At 47.0% G+C, this 23,109-nt stretch overlaps 1 protein-coding gene across 3 annotated transcripts in view; it reads left to right on the top strand.

The window, feature by feature from the left end:
• The window catches only part of SLC39A11 (solute carrier family 39 member 11), a 541,921-nt gene that overhangs the window by 445,315 nt on the left and 73,497 nt on the right, over positions 1-23,109 (top strand). For all 3 annotated transcript variants that reach the window (XM_074388916.1, XM_003931782.2, XM_003931783.2), the window contains exon 7: positions 6,645-6,714. In XM_074388916.1, coding sequence (XP_074245017.1) covers positions 6,645-6,714 — 70 coding nt within the window. The remainder of the gene's footprint in view (positions 1-6,644; positions 6,715-23,109) is intronic.

Here is a 23,109-nt window from a genome sequence, read left to right as displayed (position 1 = left end):
TCTTAGGGATCACCTCTGTTTTTAGATATGGTAACAAACACATCGTCTTTCCCCAGGACCTCTTCTTGTTTCGCTTTCTAAATCCAGGGGGAAAGTGGGCTGATGCCTCCTGAGGCAGCATGGAGTTGTGGTTCCCTCCCCAAGGGCTGGTGGAGAACTGAGAGGAAGGACTTGCCCACTTGCAAACCCTCACCAAATGCTCATTTGTGAACTTTTGTCTTCTGCTGCTGACCTGGCCCGAGGTACAGGATGGGCCAGAGTGAAAATGCATTCCCTTTGCTCCAAACCTCTTCCGGGTATAGAGACTCAGACACCAGTGTTCACTGCCACTGGGGCCATGTCATAGCTGGGGGAAAGCCACAAGCAAACTGGGCAGCAGAGGACACTTGGGGCAGGAAACAGAATGAGGGACTGTGGTTCACGGCCCAGCTCTACCCTCCTGGTCTGGGTCACCTGGGGCAGACCCTTCCCCAACCCAAAGCTATGGTGAGCATTTGTGTCAGTCAGCAGCCTCAGGCTGTGAGCTAAACAGCTCCAAGGGATTCTGCTAATTAGCGTAGGTCCTTGTGCTCTGGACTGCACCATTATTTGCATTAAAATGACTAATTAGAAGAAAATTTTTAACAAAAGAGTCAACCAGCTATTGTTTATGGTTTGAGAAAGTAAATTTTCTCAAAGGGAGGGATATGCCTGTCTGGTGTTAGGAAATCGTTTCCTTGGTTTCTTTCCAAGGGTCCCTGGTGAAGATCCGTGCCTTGCATACCTCCCCACCGTTACTGATGGTCTTGGATGTGTTAGTGCAAAACAAGATTGAGAACAGCAGGCTTGTAAATACCGGACTCCTCCAAGGCAGGACACTGGCCAGGTGGCAGCAGGTCACGTGTTCTCAAAGTTCCCATTCTCATGACCGCGAACACGAGAGCCCTTGTAACTCACAGGCTGCAACAAATGAGGCTGCCTCCTCCCTGATGGAAAGGATATCAGAAACCCTTAGGCATACTCATTGCAGCCTGTCCTGAAATTCAGCTCTCACCAATGTCAGGCACCTCACAAAGGATACACGTTCTTTTTTATTTGAGACAGAGTCTTACTCTGTTGTCCAGGCTGGAGTGCAGTGGTGCTATCTTGGCTCACTACAACCTCTGCTTCCTGGGTTCAGGTGATTCTCCAGGTATACCCATTGCAGCCTGTCCTAAAATTCAGCTCTCACCAGTGTCAGGCACCTCATGAAGGATACTCATTCTTTCTTTTTTTTTTTGAGGCAGAGTCTCACTCTGTCGCCCAGGCTGGAGTGCAGTGGCGCAATCTCGGCTCACTGCAACCTCTGCCTCCTGGGTTCAAGCGATTCTCCTGCCTCAGCCTCCCTAGTGGCTGGGATTACAGGCATGTGCCACCACACCCAGCTAACTTTTTGTATTTTTAGTAGAGATGAGCTTTCACCATGTTGGCCAGGCTGGTCTTGAACTCCCAACCTCAAGTGATCCGCCCGCCTCAGCCTTCCAAAGTGCAGGGATTACAGGTGTCAACCACTGCGCCGGGTTGGATACTCATTCTTCTTGCCTGCCTCTTTTTGATGGTGTCAGATCCATCAGGCAAACCTTAAAATACGAAACATGTATCCAGACCCCTCCCTGCTACTTGAGTTGTGGCTTTCACTGTATCTACTCCTGAAGCAAACTCCTGAAACAAAAGAACAAGAGTGTTGAAGGACCAACAGCCTGGACCTCAGGCTCAGAACCCACCTGTGTGTCTCACGCCAGCTCCCCATCACCTTCCCTCTCTGATCTGTGGACTGGGCTAACAATTCCCATCTGTATTTCTGATATAAGGCTTATCGCCTAGCGTCTGGCATAGAAGGGCCAGCAGTCCCCCATTCCCCAAGGCAAAGAATCACAGAGAGACTACGATCTTGAAATCAAGGCCTAATTTGGAGCCTAGAATTATCTTAGAGGGAAGACTTGATAAGCAAGACTCAGCTGACAGACAGCCTTGATTAAGCACTGACATCAGGTGCTGTGAAAACATAGTTGTCCTTGAACATCCTTTGAACTGGTTTGAATTAGTCATTTTCATGCAAATAACCAATGTGCATTTTAGTGCTCCACATTAGGCCTCTTGGCTCCAAATTCGGCCTCTCCTTCAAGATCCTAGTCTTTCTGTGATTCTTTGCTTCCGAAATGGGGGACTGGTGGCTTTTCTATGCCAGACACTGGGCTATATAAGCCTTACACCTGAAATGTAGGTGGGGACTGTCACCTCCAGTCCATAGATCAATGATGGGAGCTGGTGTGAGAGACGCAGGTGGGTTCTGGGTCTGAGGCCCAGGGCTTTGACCCTCCATCACTCCCTGTTCTTCTGCTTCAGGAGTTTCCTCCAAGAGAAGGCACTGTGGAGGTCACAACTCCAGAGTATCTGGGAGGGGTTAAATGTGAATTTTTTTCAGCAAATGTATTGGAAAATTTTTTGGAGATTTGTGATAATTTGAAAAAGCTCATAAACCATGGAGCCTAAAAATATAAAAAACGAAAATAAAAAGTTATGTCACAATTGCATAAAATACATGTCGATACTAGTCTTGTCTATCATTGATTACTGCAAAAACACACAAAACTATTTTAAAAAGTTAAAATGTATCAAAAATGATACCCACAAACACAGATTGCACATGGCGCCACTCACAATGAAGAGAAATGTAAGCAGACATAAAGATGCAGTGTTAAGCCTGTAACCTCAGCACTTTGAGAGGCTGAGGCAGGAGGATCGCTTGAGGCCAGGAGTTCAAGATCAGCCTGGACAACGTAGTGGGACCATCTCTGTGAAAAAAATTTTTTTTTATTAAAACATTTCTTAAATGATGTAATACTAAGTCATAACTACATAGAATAAACTACAGTCCGCTGTACAACTGTAATAATTTTGTAGCTGCCTCGTGTTGCTGTTGCAGTGAGCTCTAGTGTTGCAAGTGTCTGCTTAAAAGGTCTTGTGACGCTGAGCATCGCCTCATGAGCGGTTCACCTCTCCAGTGAATTGCCTATCGCAGTGAAAAGAGAGTGAAAAGTGATCTCTCAGTTCTTATATATTTTTCATCATGTTTAGTGCAATGTCGTAAACCTTGAACAACACCATGGGACCCGTACAAAATGCCATTATATGGAAGTGCTCCCAAGAAGCAGAGAAAAGTCAGGACGTTAGAAGAAAAATTGAACTTGCTACATATGTACTGTAGATTGAGGTCTGCGTCTGTGGGTGCTGCCATTTCAGACAGACAATTCCTCTTTATAAACAGAAAACGTAAACATAATGGTTTTGGTAAATACAGTACAGGACTGTAAATGTGTTTTCTCTTCTTTAAGATTTTATTAACGTTAAGCAATTCTATCTAGCTTGCTTTACTGTAAGAGTATAAGAAATGTTATCTAGCTTACTTTATTGTAAAAATACAGTATGTAATATATACCATACACAAAATGTGTTTCAATGGACTTCATGTTCTTGGTAAGGCTTTCGGTCAATATTAGACTATTAGTACTGTCTCTGGGGGAGTCAAAAGTTATATGTGGGTTTTCAACTGTGCAGGGGATTGGCATCCTTAATCCCTGCATTATTCAAGGGTCAACTGTAATTATAAAATAATTATTATAAATGCATCTCGATTTTAAAGCCTGGTTGCTCTGGTAGTGCTGACGCCAGCCAACCACCTCAGCCTCAGAGCGGTTAAAGACAAAGATTTGGAGCCTTCTCTGTGGCCTGCTGGGTATGTATGTGCATACTGAGAGGCCAGGCCTGGAAGCCTTGATGCTGCTGGCTGGTTTTGGAAAGACCTCCTCCCTCTAACTACCTGGCTTCTGAATCTGACAGTGGCCCAAGAGTCACAGCGGCTGATCCCTGGGGTTGCTTCCACCTCTAATATCCTAGGATGCTGTGTCCAGATGTTGGCTCTAATAAGAAAAGTGGAAAGATACCTGGTAGGGAATCAGAATCCGAGATCCCCATCAGGTGCAGTGGCTCATGCCTATAATCCCAGCAATTTGGGAGGCTGAGGTGGGCAGATCACTTGAGGTCAGGGGTTTCAGACCAGCATGGCCAACATGGTGAAACCCCATCTCTACTAAAAATACAAAAAATTAGCTGGGTGAGGTGGCGCACGCCGATAGTCCAGCTACTTGGGAGGCTGAGGCAGGAGAATCACTTGAACCCGGGAGGCGGAGGTTGCAGTGGGCCGATAGTGCACCACTGCATTCCAGCCTGGATGCCAGAGTGAGACTTTGTCTCAAAAAAAAAAAAAAAAAGAATCCCAAATTCCCAACCTGCAGCTTACAGTGATCACAGCTATCCCATCAGGCCCCTGCAGAGATCAAACACAAAGGGTAAAATGAGGCAAAAAAGAACACCCCATTCCTTAGCAGGATCTTTGGGCCTCACACCCCATTGTAGTCTCTTGTTGAGCCAGACTGCATCACAGGTGAGCGCTCTCACCTGAACATGGGATAAGTCGCCACTGCCCTATTGTTCCCAGGTGTCTCCTGGAGTCAGTTTCACAATTCCAGCATCCTGGACCCACTTCAACCAGACAGGACACAAGGAAGAAAATGGGCCGTACTCAGAGGCACAGTGAATCCAAAGAAAACAAATACCTTTTACTTAGCAGATTTTATATCTTCCCTCTTCATAAAAACAGTTCTGGCCGGGTGTGGTGGCACACGCCTGTAATCCCAGCACTTTGGGAGGTCAAGGCGGGTGGATCATTTGAGGTTAGGAGTTTGAGACCAGCCTGAGCAACATGGTGAAACCCTGTCTCTACTAAAAATACAAAAATTAGCCAGGCGTGGTGGCGCACACCTGTAGTCCCAGCTACTCGGAGGATGAGGCAGGGAATCACTTGAACCCAGGAGGCAGAGGTTGTGTGAGCTGAGATCATGCTATTGCGCTCCAGCCTGGGCAACAGAGTGAGACTCCGCCCCGCCCCCCCAAAAAAGTTCTAATTTGGCCCCCAAAGCCCTTGGCCTTGCTCCTGAACATGGTGGTAATTCAGTAGTTCTTTGAGTTTGGATCGAGGGAAATCATTGCCCTCTTCACAGGTGTCAGAAGCATCCTGATTGTGCTTCCACCCTTCGGTCCATGGCCACTGGGTCAAGTCCATTTCCTTCTATGACCCTTATGGCTCCATCAGATACATGCAGACCAGCATGATCCTCCCACATCTGATCCCTAGGCAAGTGGGTGGTGAACTTGGCAAGCCTGTGAACCACAGGAAAGGACCGGAGAACCCATCTTGTCTATCTCCATGCTGCAAGCTCAACTCCAGCCACCCTGTCAGTGTAGACCACATCTGTCTTCACCATTTAAGGGTAGTTCCTTTGAGAGTTTGGATGTTCTTCAAAGAGCAGTCATTCAAAAATGCATGCTGGTGGCGGTGATCGTGCTGCACACCTTGCTTTCCTCCTGACAAGACCCCAGTTGATTCGAATGGCAGCTCCCTTGATTTCAGGGAGCGTGAGCAGGGGAAGACTCTTTCCCAGCCCCAGAGAGGGATCGAGACTGGCTGCGGTTGGTCCTGGAGTATCAGTATTCTGGGCCTGAGGCTGTGATTAGTCCAGGGCGAGCGTTTGCTCCTGTTCTGGCCAAAGAGGTATGAGGGATGCCAGGAAAGGTGTTCTTCCAGAGTAACGAGTCAGACTTGATAAAGGTTTCTACCTTTCTACTTTCTTCTTGCCTAGGGTGTAGTTGAGATGCTTGAGGTAGCCCAGTCACTTTGCCACTATGAGGACCTAATGGTGAGGATGATGAAGAAAAACAAAAAGAAGCCTGTGTCTGCAGTGACACTTTGGGCTGCTGTATCACCCTTGGACTTTCTGTTGCATGCACTAAGAAAGCAAGCCCTGGTTGTTTCGGCCAGGGATTATGGGTAGTCCACAGAGTAAATATTTTAGGTTTCAGGCCATTCGGTTTCTGTCCCAGCTACTCGACTGTGCTAATATACGATGAAATCAACCTTAAACAGTTCGTCAGCCAATGAGCATGGCTGTGCGCCAATACCACCTCATTTACAGACACTCAAATTTCAATTTTATGTAATTTTCTTTTCTTTTCTTTTCTTTTTGGACAGAGTCTCACTTTGTCACCCGGGCTGGAGTGCAGTGGTGCGCTCTTGGCTCACTGCAACCCCCGCCTCCTGTGTTCAAGTAATTCTCCTGCCTCAGCCTCTCAAATAGCTGGGATTACAGATGCGTGCCACCACACCCTGCTAACATTTGTATTTTCAGTAGAGATGGGGTTTCACCATCAGGCTGGTCTCGAACTCCTGACCTCAGGTGATCCACCTTCCTCAGCCTCCCAAAGTGCTGGCATTACAGGCGTGAGCCACCATGCCTGGCCAAATTTTATATAATTTTCATGTGTCATGAAATAGTTTTTTTTAATTACTTAAAAAATATAAAAATCATTCCTAGGTTGCAGGCCATAGAGAAGCAGGGAGCAGCTATTTAGCTCCCAGGCCTTCGTTTCCCTGGGTTTAAGCTGCTGTTAGGATGATTTTCTGTGACTGGCTGCCTCATGCAGTCCCACTTGACACGTTGACAGTGATGGTGATGTTCTTTATTGGGAAACATGCCTAACCCTTCTTGCTTTTCTTATGTCTCTTTCAGAGGGTCTTGCTGTTGGAGTTGGATTCGGAGCTGTAGAAAAGACAGCATCTGCTACCTTTGAGAGTGCCAGGTAAGCCAGCATCCCGTGCCCTAGAGCATGGTTCTGCACCCAGGGGTGCTCTGGGTGTGCGTGTCCCTGGGTGGGCTCCCTTGGCATTCCTGTTCTGCACCCAGCCCCTCAGGGCCAAGATGGTTGGAGGTGGCATGGAGTCAGGTGAAGGCCATACCTGAGAGAGGAGTCTTTCAAATAAACTATCAAGTGGGTGATAATCATTTTAAAAACAAAACATGGATGTAATCGTGCTGTATTCTAAGCACTTCAAAGGTGTGAAGACTAATGACTAAAAAGGAGAATAGAGGCAGCCACTGACACTTCAGGCCTTTCCATTTTTTTTTTTTTTTAATACTTCAAGTTCTGGGGTACATGTGCAGAACGTGCAGGTTGGTTATATAGGTATACACGTGCCATGGTGGTTTGCTGCATCCTTCCCCCTATCATCTACATTAGATATTTCTCCTAATGTTATCCCTCTCCAATCCTCCCATCCCCTGCTATCCCTCCCCTAGCCACTCCCTCACCCCCCAAGAGGCCCAGGTGTGCAATGCTTCCCTCCCTGTGTTCATGTGTTCTCATTGTTCAACACCCATTTAAGAGTGACGACATGCCATGTTTGATTTTCTGTTCTTGTGTTAGTTTGCTGAGAATGATGGTTTCCAGCTTCATCCATGTCCCTGCAAAGTATTTTTATGCCTGCATAGTATTCCACGGTGTATAGATGCCACATTTTCTTTATTACAGTCTGTCACTGGTGGGCATTTGGGTTGGTTCCAAGTCTTTGCTAGAAACAGTGCTGCAACAAATGTATGTGTTCATGTGTCTTTATAATAGAATGATTTATAATCCTCTGGGTATATACCTAGTAATGGGATTGCTGGGTCAAATGGTATTTCTGGTTCTAGATCCCTGAGGAATGGCCACACTGTCTTTCACAATGCTTTTACACTGTTGGTGGGAATGTAAATTAGTAGAGGAATGTGTAAAAGCGTTCCTATTTCTCCACATCCTCTCCAGCATCTGTTGTCTCCTGATTTTTTAATAATCACCATTCTAACTGGCGTGAGATAGTATCTCAATGTGCTTTTGATTTGCATTTCTCTGATGACTGTTGATGATGAGCTTTTTTTCATATGTTAGTTGGCTGCATAAATGTCTTCTTTTGAAAAGTATCTGTTCATATCCTTCACTTACTTTTTTATGGGTTTGTTTGTTTTTTTCTTGTAAATCTGTTTTAGTTCTTTGTAGATTCTGGATGTTAGCCCTTTGTCAAATGGGTAGATTGCACAAAATTTTTCCCATTCTCTTGGTTGCTGGTTCACTCTAATGATAATTTCTTCTGCTGTGCAGAAGCTCTTAAGTTTAATTAGGTCCCATTTGTCTGTTTTGGCTTTTGCTGCCATTGCTTTTGGTGTTTCATCATGAAGTCCTTGCCTATGCCCATGTCCTGAATGGTATTGGCTAGGTTTTCTTCTAGGGTGTTTATGGTATTAGGTCTTATGTTTAAATCTTTAATCCATCTGAAGTTAATTTTTGTATAAGGTGTAAGGAAGCGATCCAGTTTCAGCTTTCTGCATATGGCTAGCCAGTTTTCCCAACACCATTTGTTAAATAGGGAATCCTTTCCCCATTGCTTGTTTTTGTCAGGTTTGTCAAAGAGCAGATGGCTGTAGATGTGTGGCATTACTTCTGAGGCCTCTGTTCTGTTCCATTGGTCTGTATCTCTGTTTTGGTACCAGTACCATGCTGTTTTGATTACTGTAGACTTGCAGTATAGTTTGAAGTCAGGAAGCATGATGCCTCCAGCTTTGTTTTTGTTTTGCTTAGGATTATTTTGGCTATGGGGGCTCTTTTTTGGTTCTATATGAAGTTTAAGGTGTTTGTTTCCAATTCTTTGAAGAAAGTCAGTGGTAGCTTAATGGGGATAGCACTGAATCTATAAATTACTTTGGGCCGTATAGCCATTTTTATGATATTGATTCTTCCTAACCATGAGCATGTAATATTTTTCCATCTGTTTGTGTCCTCTCTTATTTCCTTGAGCGAGGTCCTTCGCATCTGTTGTTGTATTCCTAGGTATTTTATTCTCTTTGTAGCAATTGTAAATGGGAGTTCACTCATGATTTGGCTTTCTGTTTGTCTGTTATTGGTGTATAGAAATGCCTGTGGTTTCTGCACATTGATTTTGTATCCTGAGACTTTGCTGAAGTTGCTTATCAGTTTCAGGAGATTTTGGCTGAGATGGGGGTCTTCTAAATATACAGTCGCATCGTCTGCAAATAGATACACTTTGACTTCCTCCTTTCCTAATTGAATACCCGTTATTTCTTTTTCCTGCCTGACTGTCCTGGCCAGAACTTCCAATACTATGTTGAATAGAAGTGGTGACAGGGTGCACCCTTGTCTTGTGCCAGTTTTCAAAGGGAATGCTTCCAGTTTTTGCCCATTCAGTGTGATACTGGCTGTGGGTTTGTCATAAATAGCTCTTATTATTTTGAGATAAATTCCATCAATACCTAATTTATTGAGAGTTTTTAGCATGAAGGGCTGTTGAATTTTGTCGAAGGTTTCAGGCCTTTCCTTTTTGAAGCCCTCCCTCTGTCTGTCTTGATGCTGGGCTCTCCTGGCTTCCCTCTCTTTCCACCTGCTCCTGGAAAGGCCCTTTGGTGTTGGCCTCTCACCCTGCGGCCTGTTCTTGAGTGGTGATGTTCCCGGGACCTGAATCTGAGGCATCCTTCCTTCTCACTGAACGCACCATCCCTGGGCAAACTTCTTCATTCTCGTGACTTTATTTTCCATCTGTTTGCTGGTGATACCCAAGCTGATCTCCAGCCAAGACCTTTGTCCTGAACGTGTTTCTGTTTGTCTCCATCTGCTGTCGCGTGGAACCTGCCCCTTCTCCAGGGTTCCCTGTCCCTGCCGTCACTCTCCAGGCCTCATTTTCCCTCACCTTCCATACACAAGTACTGAGCCTCGTAAATTCTTTGCTCTTCTGCCTGCCTGGAAGTAAACAGGGCATAAGTAAGGCCACAGCCCTGGGATCCCACGATGTCCTCTAGACGTTGTGCAGGTGGGGTCTCTGTGGTCCACCCTGGCCCACAAGCCATAAATGCCACCGCCTGCAGGGTGGAGCCTCCTATCCAAAGGCAGCAAACTCAGGTGCCTTCAGGGGACTAAAAGATCATTAAAACGGGTGGAGACAAGTCAGGTGAAGACAGTTGGGAACCGTGAGGTGAACTTAAAGCAGCTTGTGCACTGTCTAAAGGTACTTGAATTCACATTTATTTTAAATCGTAATTCAGTGCAGTGGCTCAGGGGCGACTGATTTATCACTCCTGTAGCTCATCCACTGTCTTCGGACTGACGCAATCCCAGAATATGCTCCCCAGCTCCCCCAAGGAAATAGCATTCCCTCCTGCAGCCGTTGATCGTGACTGTCAGAAACTACTTCCTCGTCTAACCCTGTTTCCATCCTTCCCTGGTTACCAAGCCTCCATGGGGCCTGTTTAAGCGCCCTGAGGACTGTGTTCAGGCCACCTCCTTGCCTCTGTTTCCCCAGCTGAAGTGGAGCCCCTGCGTGTTCAGTGCAGTCACTGCTGGTCACTGAATTCTAAGGCTGCGTGTGAAGAGGCGTGCCTGCCCCATGAAGCCCCGAATATGTGCATGGGCCGAAACGTTCTAGGGCAAAACTTTTCCTGTTCTCAACTTGATATTCCTGCCTCTCAGACTCCCAAGTCATTCATTAAAATGATGCCGATGGTGAAAACATGAGACAGTAGAGAAGGAAGGCAGAGGCTTTGGAATGTAAGAAATGTCACCCAAAACAAGGGCTAATTATGAGTCATCACACCCTGCAGACTGCTCTCCTCAGCGCAGGGCCTGGGGTGGGGGCATGTGGCTCTTCTGCCCCTGGCACAGCAGTTTTGATCCTGACTTCACTAGACCACAAGAGACTTCAGAGTCAAGCAGGATCCATGGGGCTGAAGAGCCCAGAGGGTCTGACCTTAGAAACATCCAAAGGCCAGGAAACCACACACGCTGCAGAAGGTCTGTGCCCGGCAAGTGACAGCTGTGCCCCAGGCGTGGGACTCACAGGCCAGGCTTTCTGTCTGGTGGCAGCACGTCCCCCGCGACATCACGATGTCAACTCCAATGTTCCTCTGCTCTGTCACCTGCCCTTTCTGCCAATCTTCATAAGTATTTTGGAAGAAACTGGAGCAAAAATATTTCCAACTCAGCTCCTCCCTTCCCTTGACCAAACAGATTCTCTCTGAGTTCTAAAAGCCCTCAGCAGGATCCTCTAATTGGGGTTGAGTCGGGGCAGCAGGTCTTGCTGTCTTCAGCCTCATGAGACCCTCCTCTGTACAAGCACCGCCGGAGGGTCCGTATGCTCCCACACCTGACCCACTGCTGTCACAGCCTGAGGGACAGGAATGGTGGAGCTCCGCTGTCATTGCCACTATGTCCACAGAGTATTAGGGGTAGCCCCCCCACACCCCGGAATGCAGGCTGCAGAGAAGGAAAGGGGGAAGAACACTCCCTTAAGCAGACCCTTCAGCCCATTCTCCCCCATTTGAAAAACACATAGAGTTTGTGATTTGGGTTCCTCCTTTCTAAACATCTCTGCTTTTCTTCTTGGGTGGCAAGGTGGAGAACAGCCCCCAGGGCAGGGCCTGTTAGCTTTCTCTGCCTTTAGTTCATACTACACATAGGATTTCTTGGAAGGATAGGGACTAGAGGATAGTGGAAAGTGAGGACTGCCCCGCTTGGGTAGCCAAGAGGGAAAGGCATGTGCTGAACTGTGGCCTGGACAGGCAGAGCCTGCCACCCTGCAGGGCTGTAGAATGTTCGCCCAATAAATAACAGATCAGGGCCAGCGTTGTGCCTGCTGACACAAAGAGGTCGAGGGATGCAGCTTCCAGTTGTCTCATAATGCTGGGGCTTTTGAACCAGCATCTGTGCCTGCGTGTAGGGTGGAAGCCAGCTCTGCAGAAACAGGAAGAGGGCTGCTATGGTGTTCATACGCCAAGGCGGCATCTTGCCTTAGATTAGCGCCTGCAATCCTGGATGTAACTTCTGCTTGATAGATTGCACTAAATCCACCCACACTCATTTCTCAGTTTGTTTCAAGAGGGAAAGGAAAAGGCACTGACATTGTAAGATGATTAAAGCAGAAAGTGAATGGGCAACGCTCTTGGAGGAGGCATTGGAGTCATGTGGTCCTCAGCATTGACTAAGACAGCATGAGGCCAGGACCACCGTGACGTAGAGTGCCAGGCAGAGGGCCTGGGCACCTGCCCCTGCCTGCCCAGAATCTCCCAACTCAGCCAGTCCTCTGTGAAGGTGTCTCCACTGAGGCTACAGATGCTTAGCTCTCTTCTGAGCAGTCCTGGTCTCCACTCACTCATTCATTCACTCACTCATTCATTCATTCATTCTTTAGTGAGTACTGCTGTGTGTCCTGCAACGTGCTAGTCACTGCAGAAAACACAATTGGTATGAAACACCTCTTCCAAGAAGCTGAACATTTGTCACAAGTACTTCCAGTAACATGGTGAGCTCAGCTGACATGGATGTCCCATGGTAAACAAACAAACTAGTTAACATGGTTTTTACTACGCGGCCAAGGACTAAGGAGAAAGAAATGTCAGATGCTAGAAATCAAGGGAAAAAAATCAAAGACATGGTGGTAGGTGGTTTCAGATCTCCATAGAGGTTCAAAGGACTGAGGGTTGGACGTCATGCCCAGCTTGATCCAGCTACTTGGGAGGCTGATGCAGGAGCGCTTGAACTCAGAAGGCGGAGGTTACAGTGAGCTGAGATCTTGCCACTGCACTGTAGCCTGGACAGCAGAGCGAGACTCTGTCTCAAAAAAAAAAAAAAAAAACGCCAGGCACGGTGGCTCACACCTGTAATCTCAGCAGTTTGGGAGGCTGAGGCGGGTGAGGAGTTCAAGACCAGTGGTGAAACCCCATCTCTACAAAAAAAAAAACAAAAAATTAGCTAGGCGTGGTGGTGGGTGCCTGTAATCCCAGCTACTCAGGCGGCTGAGGCAGGAGAATTGTCCATGGGGTGAATGGAGCCTTGCCCTTGGATGTCAGAGCTGAAACGGCCCAGCCGAAATACTAGGGCTGTAGGCATTGCCCTTCTGTAAAAGGGGCTATAAAACTCCACCCACTGGTCCAGGAACTTACACGTGAAGCTTGTCCTCTCTCCAGGATCTTGGACAGAGAGACGGGGTGAAGGGAGGATTAGGCTATGTGCAGGATAGGAGAACCCCAGACCTCCATCACACAAGGGTGTACAGTACCAACTTTTTTACTCCATCTTGTACCAGAAACCCCAAATAAAGAAATTAACATAAAAACAGGCCTAGGGTAATAGACATCTTTTAGGCTCTCGCAGGAATAAGCATAAAGCCCTTACCTACGCAAAGCTCTAACTTTTCCACTAACCAGGCACAGCAGATGCCTGGGATCAAGGAGGGGGACTCTTAAGTCCGATTACACTTGTACTCACATAGAAAATAAAACAGAGACAAACGGCATAGGGAAACATGCCACCGTGCAGCAAAGATACCACTTACAAAACTAGAAATAATAAAACTACATGAGAAATGCGTCAGGCAGACGCCAACTGAGGTGCCAAATCCCTGATCACACTCCTCAAAACTGCCAAGATGTTCCCAAAACAAGGGAAGTCTAAGAAATAGTCTGGAGGGGATGAAGGAGATGAAATGTAAGGTCCTGTTCTGGATGAGATCTTTGTATAGAAAGCAGACGTTAGGGAAGAACTAGTGAAATCCAAATACACTGTACAGTGTAGTTAAAAGTAATGTACCTGGCCAGGTGCAGCAGCTCACGTCTGTAATCCCAGCACTTTTGAGAGACTGAGGCAGGCAGATCCCTTGAGGTCAGGAATTCGTGAGTAGCCTGGCCTATATGCTGAAACCCCATCTCTACTAAAAATACAAAAATTAGCCAGGCATGGTGGCAGGTGCCTTTGATCCCAGCTACTTGGGAGGCTGAGGCAGGAGCGCTTGAACTCCGGAGGCGGAGATTACAGTGAGCTGAGATCTCGCCACTGCACTCCAGCCTCGGCAGCAAAGCAAGCCTCTGTCTCAGAAAGAAAAAAGAAAAAGAAAAAGCGAGGCATGGTGGCTCACGCCTCTAATCCCAGCAGTTTGGGAGACTGAGGCGGGTGGATCGCCTGGGGTCAGGGGTTCAAGACCAGGCTGACCAATGCAGTTAGACCCTGTCTCTACTAAAAAAAGGAGAAAATTAGCCAGATGTGGTAGTGGGCACCTGTAATCCCAGCTACCTGGGAGGCTGAGGCAGAAGAACCACTTAAACCTGGGAGGCAGAGGTTGCAGTGAGCTGAGATCACACCATTGCACTCCAGCCTGGGCAACAAGGCAAGACTCTGTCTCAAAAAGAAAAAAAAGTAATGCACCAGTCTGGGTTCTTCAGTTGTAACTAGTGTTCCATCCAGTGTGAGATGTTAACGATAGGGAAACTGGGTGCAGGGTCTACAGGAACTCTCTGTACTATCTTTGAGCTCTTCTGTAGACCTAAAGCTAATCTAAAATGAAAGGTTTGTTTAAAAAAAAAAAAAACCGCATAAGCTCGCAAAAAATGAAAGCACTTTTTAACAACTTAATAAGGGATAGATTTATAATAATAAAATATAATTGTTTTACAAAAGACACCAAGGAGGAAAGCCGCCCCCGTGATCCAGTCACCCCCCACCATGTCCTCCGCCAACATTGGGGATTGAATTCCACATGAGATTTGGGCAGAGACATAGATCCCTACCACATCCTCCAGGGACTGAGACCGAATCTGGAGATACCAGAGGCAGAGACGGGTTCTCTACGCAGAAAGTTCGACTCACAGATTTCTGAGCTCTAATTGAAGACAACGAATGCCGTCTTCAGAGTGCCAAGAAAAAGTAACTCCCATTCTAAAGTAGAAGCTGGCAACCTTTCTCTTAAAGTTCCAGATGGCCTGTGGACCACATGATCTCTGTCACAGCTACTTGACTGACTGTCGTGGAAGTGCCAAGGTAGCCCTAGACAATACATAAAGAATTAGATGTGGCTGGCCGGGCGCAGTGGCTCATGCCTGTAATCCCAGCACTTTGGGAGGCTGAGGCGGGCAGATCCCCTCAGGTCAGGAGTGAGACCATCCTTGCCAACATGGTGAAACCCCATCTCTACTAAAAATACAAAAAAAATTAGCTGGGCACGGTGACACACGCCTGTAGTTCCAGTTACTTGGGAGGCTGAGGCAGGAGAATTGCTTGAACCTGGGAGGTGGAGGTTGCAGTGAGCCGAGACTGCGCCATTGCACTCCAGTCTGGGGGACAAGAGTGAAACTTCATCTCAATAAAAATAATAATGAGAAGAAATGGGCATGGCCATACCCAGTTCAAGTTTATTTACAGAAATAGATTGTGGGCTCCTGGGGTGAAGTTTGCCCATCCCTAGTCTATTGCCAAGTTGAAGTTTTCCCTGAGAGCAAATATAGACCACCAGGTTTACTACTTATTAACCAATGAGACAGGATCTGCGTAGAAAGTATATCAAAGTGGCCGGGCGCGGTGGCTCAAGCCTGTAATCCCAGCACTTTGGGAGGCCAAGGCAGGTGGATCACAAGGTCGAGAGATCGAGACCATCTTTGTCAACATGGTGAAACTCCGTCTCTACTAAAAATACAAAAAACTAGCTGGGCGTGGTGGTGCGTGCCTGTAATCCCAGATACTCAGGAGGCTGAGGCAGGAGAATTGCCTGAACCCAGGAGGCGGAGGTTGCGGTGAGCTGAGATCGCGCCATTGCACTCCAGCCTGGGTAACAAGAGCGAAACTCCGTCTCAAAAAAAAAAAAAAAAAAAGAAAGTATATCAAAGCAAAAGGGGAAGGAAGACATAAGTAAATTATGCTAGGTCCAGCGTGGTGGCTCCTGCCTGTAATTCCAACACTTTGGGAGGCTGAAGCAGGAGGATCACTTGTGCCCCAGAAATCTAGGCTAGCCAGGGCCACGTAGGGAGAACCCTTCTCTATAAAAAATTAAAAAGTCAGCTAGGCGTCATGGTGTGCACCTGTGATCTCAGCTACTCGGGGGGCTGAGGCAAGAGGATGACTTGAGCCTGGGAGATTGAGGCTGCATGAGCTGTGATTGGGTCACTGCACTCTCGCCTGGGTGACAGAGCAAGACATTGTCTCAAAAAAATAACAATAAATACGCTAGCGAATTTAAAAGGACAATTATACTAACAGAGAGAGGAGGCCGGGCGCGGTGGCTCAAGCCTGTAATCCCAGCACTTTGGGAGGCCGAAGCGAGTGGAGCACGAGGTCGAGAGATCGAGACCATCCTGGTCAACGTGGTGAAACCCCGTCTCTACTAAAAATACAAAAAATTAGCTGGGCATGGTGGCGCGTGCCTGTAGTCCCAGCTACTCAGGAGGCTGAGGCAGGAGAATTGCTTGAACCCAGGAGGCGGAGGTTGCGGTGAGCTGAGATCGTGCCATTGCACTCAAGCCTGGGTAACAAGAGCGACACTCCGTTTCCAAAAAAAAAAAAAAAACAGAGAGAGGAATCGGTTGGAGGAGGGAAGAGAGAATGCACGAACGCATAAAAAATACTGGGAGGAGAGACGGAAAATCAAACTGAAATAATCCAGCCATCTGATGGTAGAATGTATCTCTTCAAAGAGGCTTAGCTTTTTAAAATTACAGTTCTAAGTAATTAACAAGTGGCACACTTAAAATAGGACGTGGCAAAGTTAAAAAGAAAGGAATGAAGAAAGATAGAAGGCAAATGTGTATCTGAAGAAAGCAGGTATTACAGATTTTGTCTCGGACAAACCAGACTTGAAGGCAGCAAGCCAGATAAGAGATAAAGGTCCGTACTTAAGGAAAGGGGAAGTCATGTACCAGATGACATCATGATTTGTGTTTATAGGCACCTAGCAACATAAGCCTCGAACCATTTAAAGGAAAAATTATCAGAATTGCAAGGAGAAACACAACCATGGCGGGGGATTTTCATGTCCCCGTCTGATACTTGTGGATTATGCAGATATGAAGTTAACAAAATGCATACAGTGGACGTACATAAACTCCAACCCAGCCATTAGAAAGCTTACATTCATTTCAAGCCACTTGAGGGTTCCTAAAATGGATTAGGGTGCTCTGCCACAGAGAGAGTCAGAATACATGCCCAAGATCAATACCATTCAGGCCACATTGTCTGACTTCAATGTGATATAATTGAAAATCAATAGCAGAAAAGGTAGCCATAGTAATTAATTAATGGGCAGTTAAGCCCACGGGCAGCAGAAGATTAACACAGTCCAGGCTCCCGAGGGCTTGATCCAAGTCAGACTAAGAAACCAGCAGAACAGGCAAGCTGTTTGCTCATCTCAGAGGCTCTTCATAGAATCGGCTACATTTCATCAGGAGCATAAGAGTGGTCAGCTTGGGTAAGGAAATATAAGGGCGGGTAATACTGTGAGCAAATGCCAAGGTAGGTGCCAGGGTTCTTTCAGAGCTGGTGGACAAACAGATATGACAGATGATAGAATTTGCTGGTGCTTTAGAGAAGGTAAAGGATTGGATTGGCTGGTTGCAGTGGCTCCTGCCTATAATCCCAGCACTTTGGAAGGCTGAGATGGGTGGGTCACTTGAGCCCAGGAGTTCAAGACCAGCCTGGGCAACGTGGTGAAACCCTGTCTCTATAAAACATACAAAAATATTAGCCAGGTGGGGTGGCATGCGCCCATAGTCCCAGCTACTCTGGAGCCTGAGGTGGGAGCCTAGGGAGGTTAAAGCTGCAGTAAGCTGTGATTGTACCACTGCACTCCAGCCTGGGAGATAGATTGTGCCTCAAAAAATAAAATAATAAATAAAGGGTTGGATTGAGGCAAAAACAAAAAAAACAAGTGTATTACTCAGCAAAAAGTTGGCAACTATGGTGGGTTCTGATGCAGGCAAGAGACATCACCCAGGACATAACTCAAACATTCATCTGGCTAAGATGAAATAATTCAGGAGAGCAGGTGGGGGAGATTGACCAGCGTGAAGAATGCAGCAATCGACAAAGAATATCTACAGACCAGTCACGGCTGTGTGTTTTAGCAGCAGTGAAGAAGATACAGGATGCTGTGATGACAGTGAGAATAAGGACCGATCCCAGGAAGAGCTGTTGCAGACGGAACCCACAGACAGCGTCTGCCGGCTGATTTTGTTGTTGCATGAAAGGGAGAAGGGAGAATTTGAGCCCAGCACAGGCCCAGGGTACACGCGCACCAAGCTACCTGAGCCAGGTAGTTTCCGACTCCTTTGGCAGACCAGGGTGTGCTGGCCACCGTTGGCCCAACACCTGTTTCCGGAAATGAGGCTTGATTGGCGCACAGGCAGAGCCATGGGTTTGCATACGGTCTGTGGTCCCATAGGTGCTGCAATGGCTGATCTGCATAATGGCCAGAGAAATCTCAAGGCTGAAAAGCTGAAGATATTTACTATCTGACCTCCCCTTTCCTTTTTTTCTTCCTTTCTTCCTTTCCCCTCCCCTCCCCTCTCTCTTTTTTTTTTTGAGACAGGGTCTCTCACTCTGTTGCCCAGACTGTAGTGCAGTGGTACAATCATGGCTCACTGAACCCTTGACCCCCTGGGCTCCAGCGATCCTCCCATCTCAGCCTCCCTCCCAAGTAGCTGGGACTACAGGTACACACCACCACGCCCGGCAAATTTTTGTATTCTTTGCAGAGATGGAGTTTTGCCATGTTGCCCAGGCTGGCCTAGAACTCCTAAGCTCAAATGACTTGCCTACCTCAGTCTCCCAAAGTGCTGGGATTAGGGGTGTGAGCCACCGCGCCTGGCTTTCTGACCCCTTTCAGAAAGTGTGTAGACCCCTAATTTAGTAGACACAATCCCTGTTTTTAGCCCAGATTCATCATTAAATACTCTGAGGCCGACTGTCTTTTTTATGACCTCTTGCTATGTACCCTGTTTATTGAAGCAAGAGGCTTCATATAAGCATTGTGCCTACGGCATCATAACCACCCACGAGAATGATTCCAAGAAGGCACTGTCTTCTCTTCCCACTTAAGGGGTTTCTGACCTGGGAAGAAGACAGGCCGGCACCTCTCCTGTCGTGTGTGTGGCTGCTGCCATCTGGTGTACAAATGCCATTACTGCCTCACCTTCCTGGAGCCTTCCCCAGCTCCTTCCCCTCTGACCACCTCCCTACCTGGCCAGGGCAGTTTGCACCAAGGTGTTCATTCGGAGGTCACTGTCTCCTGAATTAGAAAGACTCAGCCACCAGAGGGAGGCCTGTAGTTCAAGGGAAGCACAGCTTGCTTCTTTCTGTTCTGATCCCATAGCAATTCCTTTCTGTTTCAACCCCTAAAAAATTCTTCAGAATGAATGTAGTTGGGGAATTGCATGCTTAAGTGGTTTTCCTTTCTGAAGGACTGTCACTTCGAAGAATGTGTTCTCCGGAGAGGGGACATGCCCTCAGCTCTCACTTCACTCAGTGGCAGGCGTAATTCAAACCAGCAGGGAGAACAAGGTTGCTTATGGTTAAACATGCGGCGTCAGATGCCACCTCCTGTTTTAAGGTTTGACTAAGCGTGTGTCAGGAGACGTTTGTAGCCCGTGGACCCACCTTGACCTACAGGTATAGCGGGTATCAGAGAGCAGGTTGTGCACAGCAGAGGAGGCTGGCTGCAAACTTCAGTGCGCCATGGATAGTCTACAAAACACATCCCCAGGGTATCACCAGACCAGCTAATGCTAACCAACACCCAGACACTTTGTAAAGGATACGTGGTTGATTAGTCTACGTTTAGACGTAATATAGCTCATTAAATTACACACGGAGGCATCAAAACCAATTTTAAGATACATGTTTGCTCCCCTATCAAAGAGTAATGATCATAAGACAGATAAATCCTTTCCCCTGGCTTATAAATATGTATGTTGAAGTATTAGCAATTATTTCAGACAGCAGCCATTAGTTAACTAAGCAACCCTTTATTTAGAAAAATGGCGACTGACATATTTTTCTGGTCATTAATCAACATTAGCCAGTCGATTAGCATGTCTATATATGTAAGATACATTACATGTGTGTGTCTATCTGTCCAAGTAGTCCCCCTACTTTTGCTCCAGCAGAGTGTGTGTGTGTGTGTGTGTGTGTGTGTGTGTGTGTGTGTGTACAGGCTCTTGCTCTGTTGCTCAGGCTGCAGTGCAGTGGCACAATCATACGCTGCAGCCTTGACCTCTTGGGCTTAAATAATCCTCCCTTTTCAGCCTCCCAAGTCGCTAAGACTCCAGGTGTACATCCTGTAGATTACCGAAAGCATGCTTGCAGGTTACATGTAGAGAAGTTACAAAGGAGACTTCATTGTTGTGGCAGGGAGGAGTCTCAGAGAACTCACATGGAAACATTTTAATTATAGTTCACTCTAACATCCTTGAACAAGCAGGCTGCCCTCACTGTCTCCTGCCAAGCCTCCGTGCAGCTGCTCTTGCAATGCCTCGACCTGCCCCGGGCAGCACCCAGTCTCCCAGACTTGGGGAATGTCCCGGGGAGACCCTTCCTTCCTCAGAGTTGCTGATCTTGACCTCTTCTCTGCCTAGCACCCTTCCCAGCCTGGTCTCCCTGGAGAGTGGCCTTTAGCCTGAGAATGGATACCCAGCCTGAGGGCAGTAAGGTGCCTGGGGAGAAAATACCTTGATACCTTGATCCCACGGTTCCCACCCTTTCACAGCAGAAAAATGCCCCTCCCGCCCTTCCACCACTTTGCCCCAATTTCCTTCTATTCTTTATCTGCAATCGCACACTGTGCTCTCAATTTTATTGTATGCAGGCAAGCTCTTTTCTTGAACCTATTACACCATCCTGTCTGGAATTCTAGAGTGATCTATTGGCAGCTCCTTCTCTTCAATTTTCCTCTAACATCCTCCCACACTGCACAGCCTTACCTTGAATTACAAAGAGACGGTGGAATTTGCAAGTGCCGGCAGGCAGCGGTGGGCAGACAGCGCCATCATGCGGTAGCTTGGCATCAGAGGTCGCTAGACAGAGTACCAAAAAGGAAAAAGTTGGCCAGGAGAGGCAGTTGAGATGTGTGTGTTGCTATCTGAATCCACGTTCGGCTTGTCCAGAAGGTATACCTGCAAATGCTATGGACCATATGTGTAAGTCACATGTAACTTTGGACATGTCCAACTTTGCTTTGGACATTTTTCAAAAGAGTAACACCCTTATATTTTGGCTACCGTACCCTGATTTTTCACCCCTGATTGAATTCAGCACTTATAAAGCTCATTATTGTCTTATTTTTCCATGGAATAAAAGTATAGCTTTTATGTGACCCTACACAGAGCGGCAGAAATGTGAAACGGGCCCATGAAAGCATAAGAAGCTACTCCAAGCCTTGGATGGTCTACCCCGGTGGGAACAGAGAGGTGCAAAAAGTCTCACTTCTGAACACCCAAAGATCAGTTCCGTTTTTCTTTTTGCCATTTTGAGGGGAGAGGGTGACATTTGCTTTTTTAGTGACTTAAAAATAAACAATGTTTTTTATTGTATGCGTTCTGGGAAGTAAAGAAAGTGGGTGAGGAAAGTCCACTGGAGGCATGGGCAAAGCCAGACGAGAATCAAGCAGGTTCTCACCGTTTTGTGTAACTTGCCATCAAGTCGTTTATCCGTCTCTCTGCCGGTCCATCCATCCTTTCAATCCACAGAGATTCACTGAGCACAGGATTCATCTTTTTGGAGAAAGATAACTTAGGATGTTAGGATGTTTCTTTCTTTTTTCTTTTTTTCTTTCTTTTTTTTTTTTTTTTTGAGACAGAGTTTCATTCTTGTTGCCCAGGCTGGAATACAATGGCATGATCTTGGCTCACCGCAACCTCCACCTCCCTGGTTCAAGCGATTCTCCTGCCTCAGCCTCCCAAGTAGCTGGGATTACAAGCATGCACCATCACGCCTGGCTAATTTTTTGTATTTTTAGTAGAGACAGGGTTTCTCCATGTTGTTCAAGCTAGTCTCAAACTCTGGACCTCAAGTGATTCAATTCACCTGCCTCAGCCCCCTAAAGTGCTGGGATTGCAGGCGTGAGCCACTGTGCCCAGCCTAGGATAATTATTTCATCCATTGCAACTGGGAAAACAGGCTTGAAATTATAGGACTGGTGGGCTGGACATGGTTTTGAAAGATCGTCTTGTCTCTTAAGTTTTTTTTTTTTTCTTTTTTTAGTGCCGTGACTTGGATCTGAGTGTGTGTGTGTGTGTGTGTGTGTGTGTGTGTGTTAATAGCTGAAGCTTTTGGAACAAGTTCCTAAGCTCACACTCTGAATGGAATAGATACCACGCTTTCCCCAAAAGTCCCCCCTCTACACTGGCAGAAAACCCTGATCTAGCCCAAGTCGCTAATGTTACAAGCGAAGAAACTGAAGTCCCAGAGTGGAAAAGGAAGTTAATCAGGATTGATCCGAGTCAGAGCTCTGGGTTCCTGAATCCTGGGGCTCTCTCCTCCCCTCCGAGAGCTGCTCTGTCAATAGCTGGTCATGTTTCCATGTCAGAGGGTGGAGGGAACTTCCAGGATGTCTCAGAAGGTCTGCTTTTCTCCTTGTCTCAGCTTCCCCTCTGAAGCTCACTCCCCCCACCGCTTTCTTGACATTTTTTCCCTTATTCCATTTGAACTTCAGGAAGTGCCCCTCCCATTCTTGGACAACCTCAAAGCTTTTGAGCAAGCTTCTGGAAAATTATCTGTTCTGTGCATTGCAGTAGGAAGCTCAAATGAACGGAGACAGATGGGATGGAGGGCTGGGAAGCGAACAGGGAGAAATGAATCGTCTTGGGCCCCATCTCCAGAGTCCCTGTCCGAACCTGGGCGGTTCTTCTCTCCCTCTGCCCCTCTCTTTCCTCTCCACTTTGTCCTTCTCGTGGTTTTTTATGATAATGCTTTTCAAGCTCCCAATAAGAGCACCATTTTACAGAAGAAAGAGGGGCGATGTTTTGCCAGTAAGATGTGTGTTCCTGTGTTAGCACCACTGATGTCCCCATAGTTGCACACCCAAGGTTTTTCTTTGACTGAGTAATCCTGCCAGGGGAGACCTACCCCTTGGAGGCTTTGTCCTCCACATCCCCAGGTCTGGGGCGACAAATACAATCCCATCGTTATCTGGAAACCCGGTGACTTTCCAGACCATGCGGAGGGGAATCTGGAACTTAATCACCATTTGCCTACGAAAGAGCCCATGATGGGGCCTGACGCTTGTGAATCTCTGGGTTGAATGAATACACAGATGGACAGATGGGTGAATGATCTAGTTACCTGTCAACCTGAGACTGTCCACGAGGTTTCATATTAGTCTGGCTTCGTCCATGTCTAGCAGAC

Source organism: Saimiri boliviensis, chromosome 17, assembly GCF_048565385.1.
Source record: "Saimiri boliviensis isolate mSaiBol1 chromosome 17, mSaiBol1.pri, whole genome shotgun sequence".
NCBI lineage: Eukaryota > Metazoa > Chordata > Mammalia > Primates > Cebidae > Saimiri > Saimiri boliviensis.
Note: the sequence above shows the minus strand (reverse complement) of the source record. Positions and strands in the feature narration are given on the sequence as shown.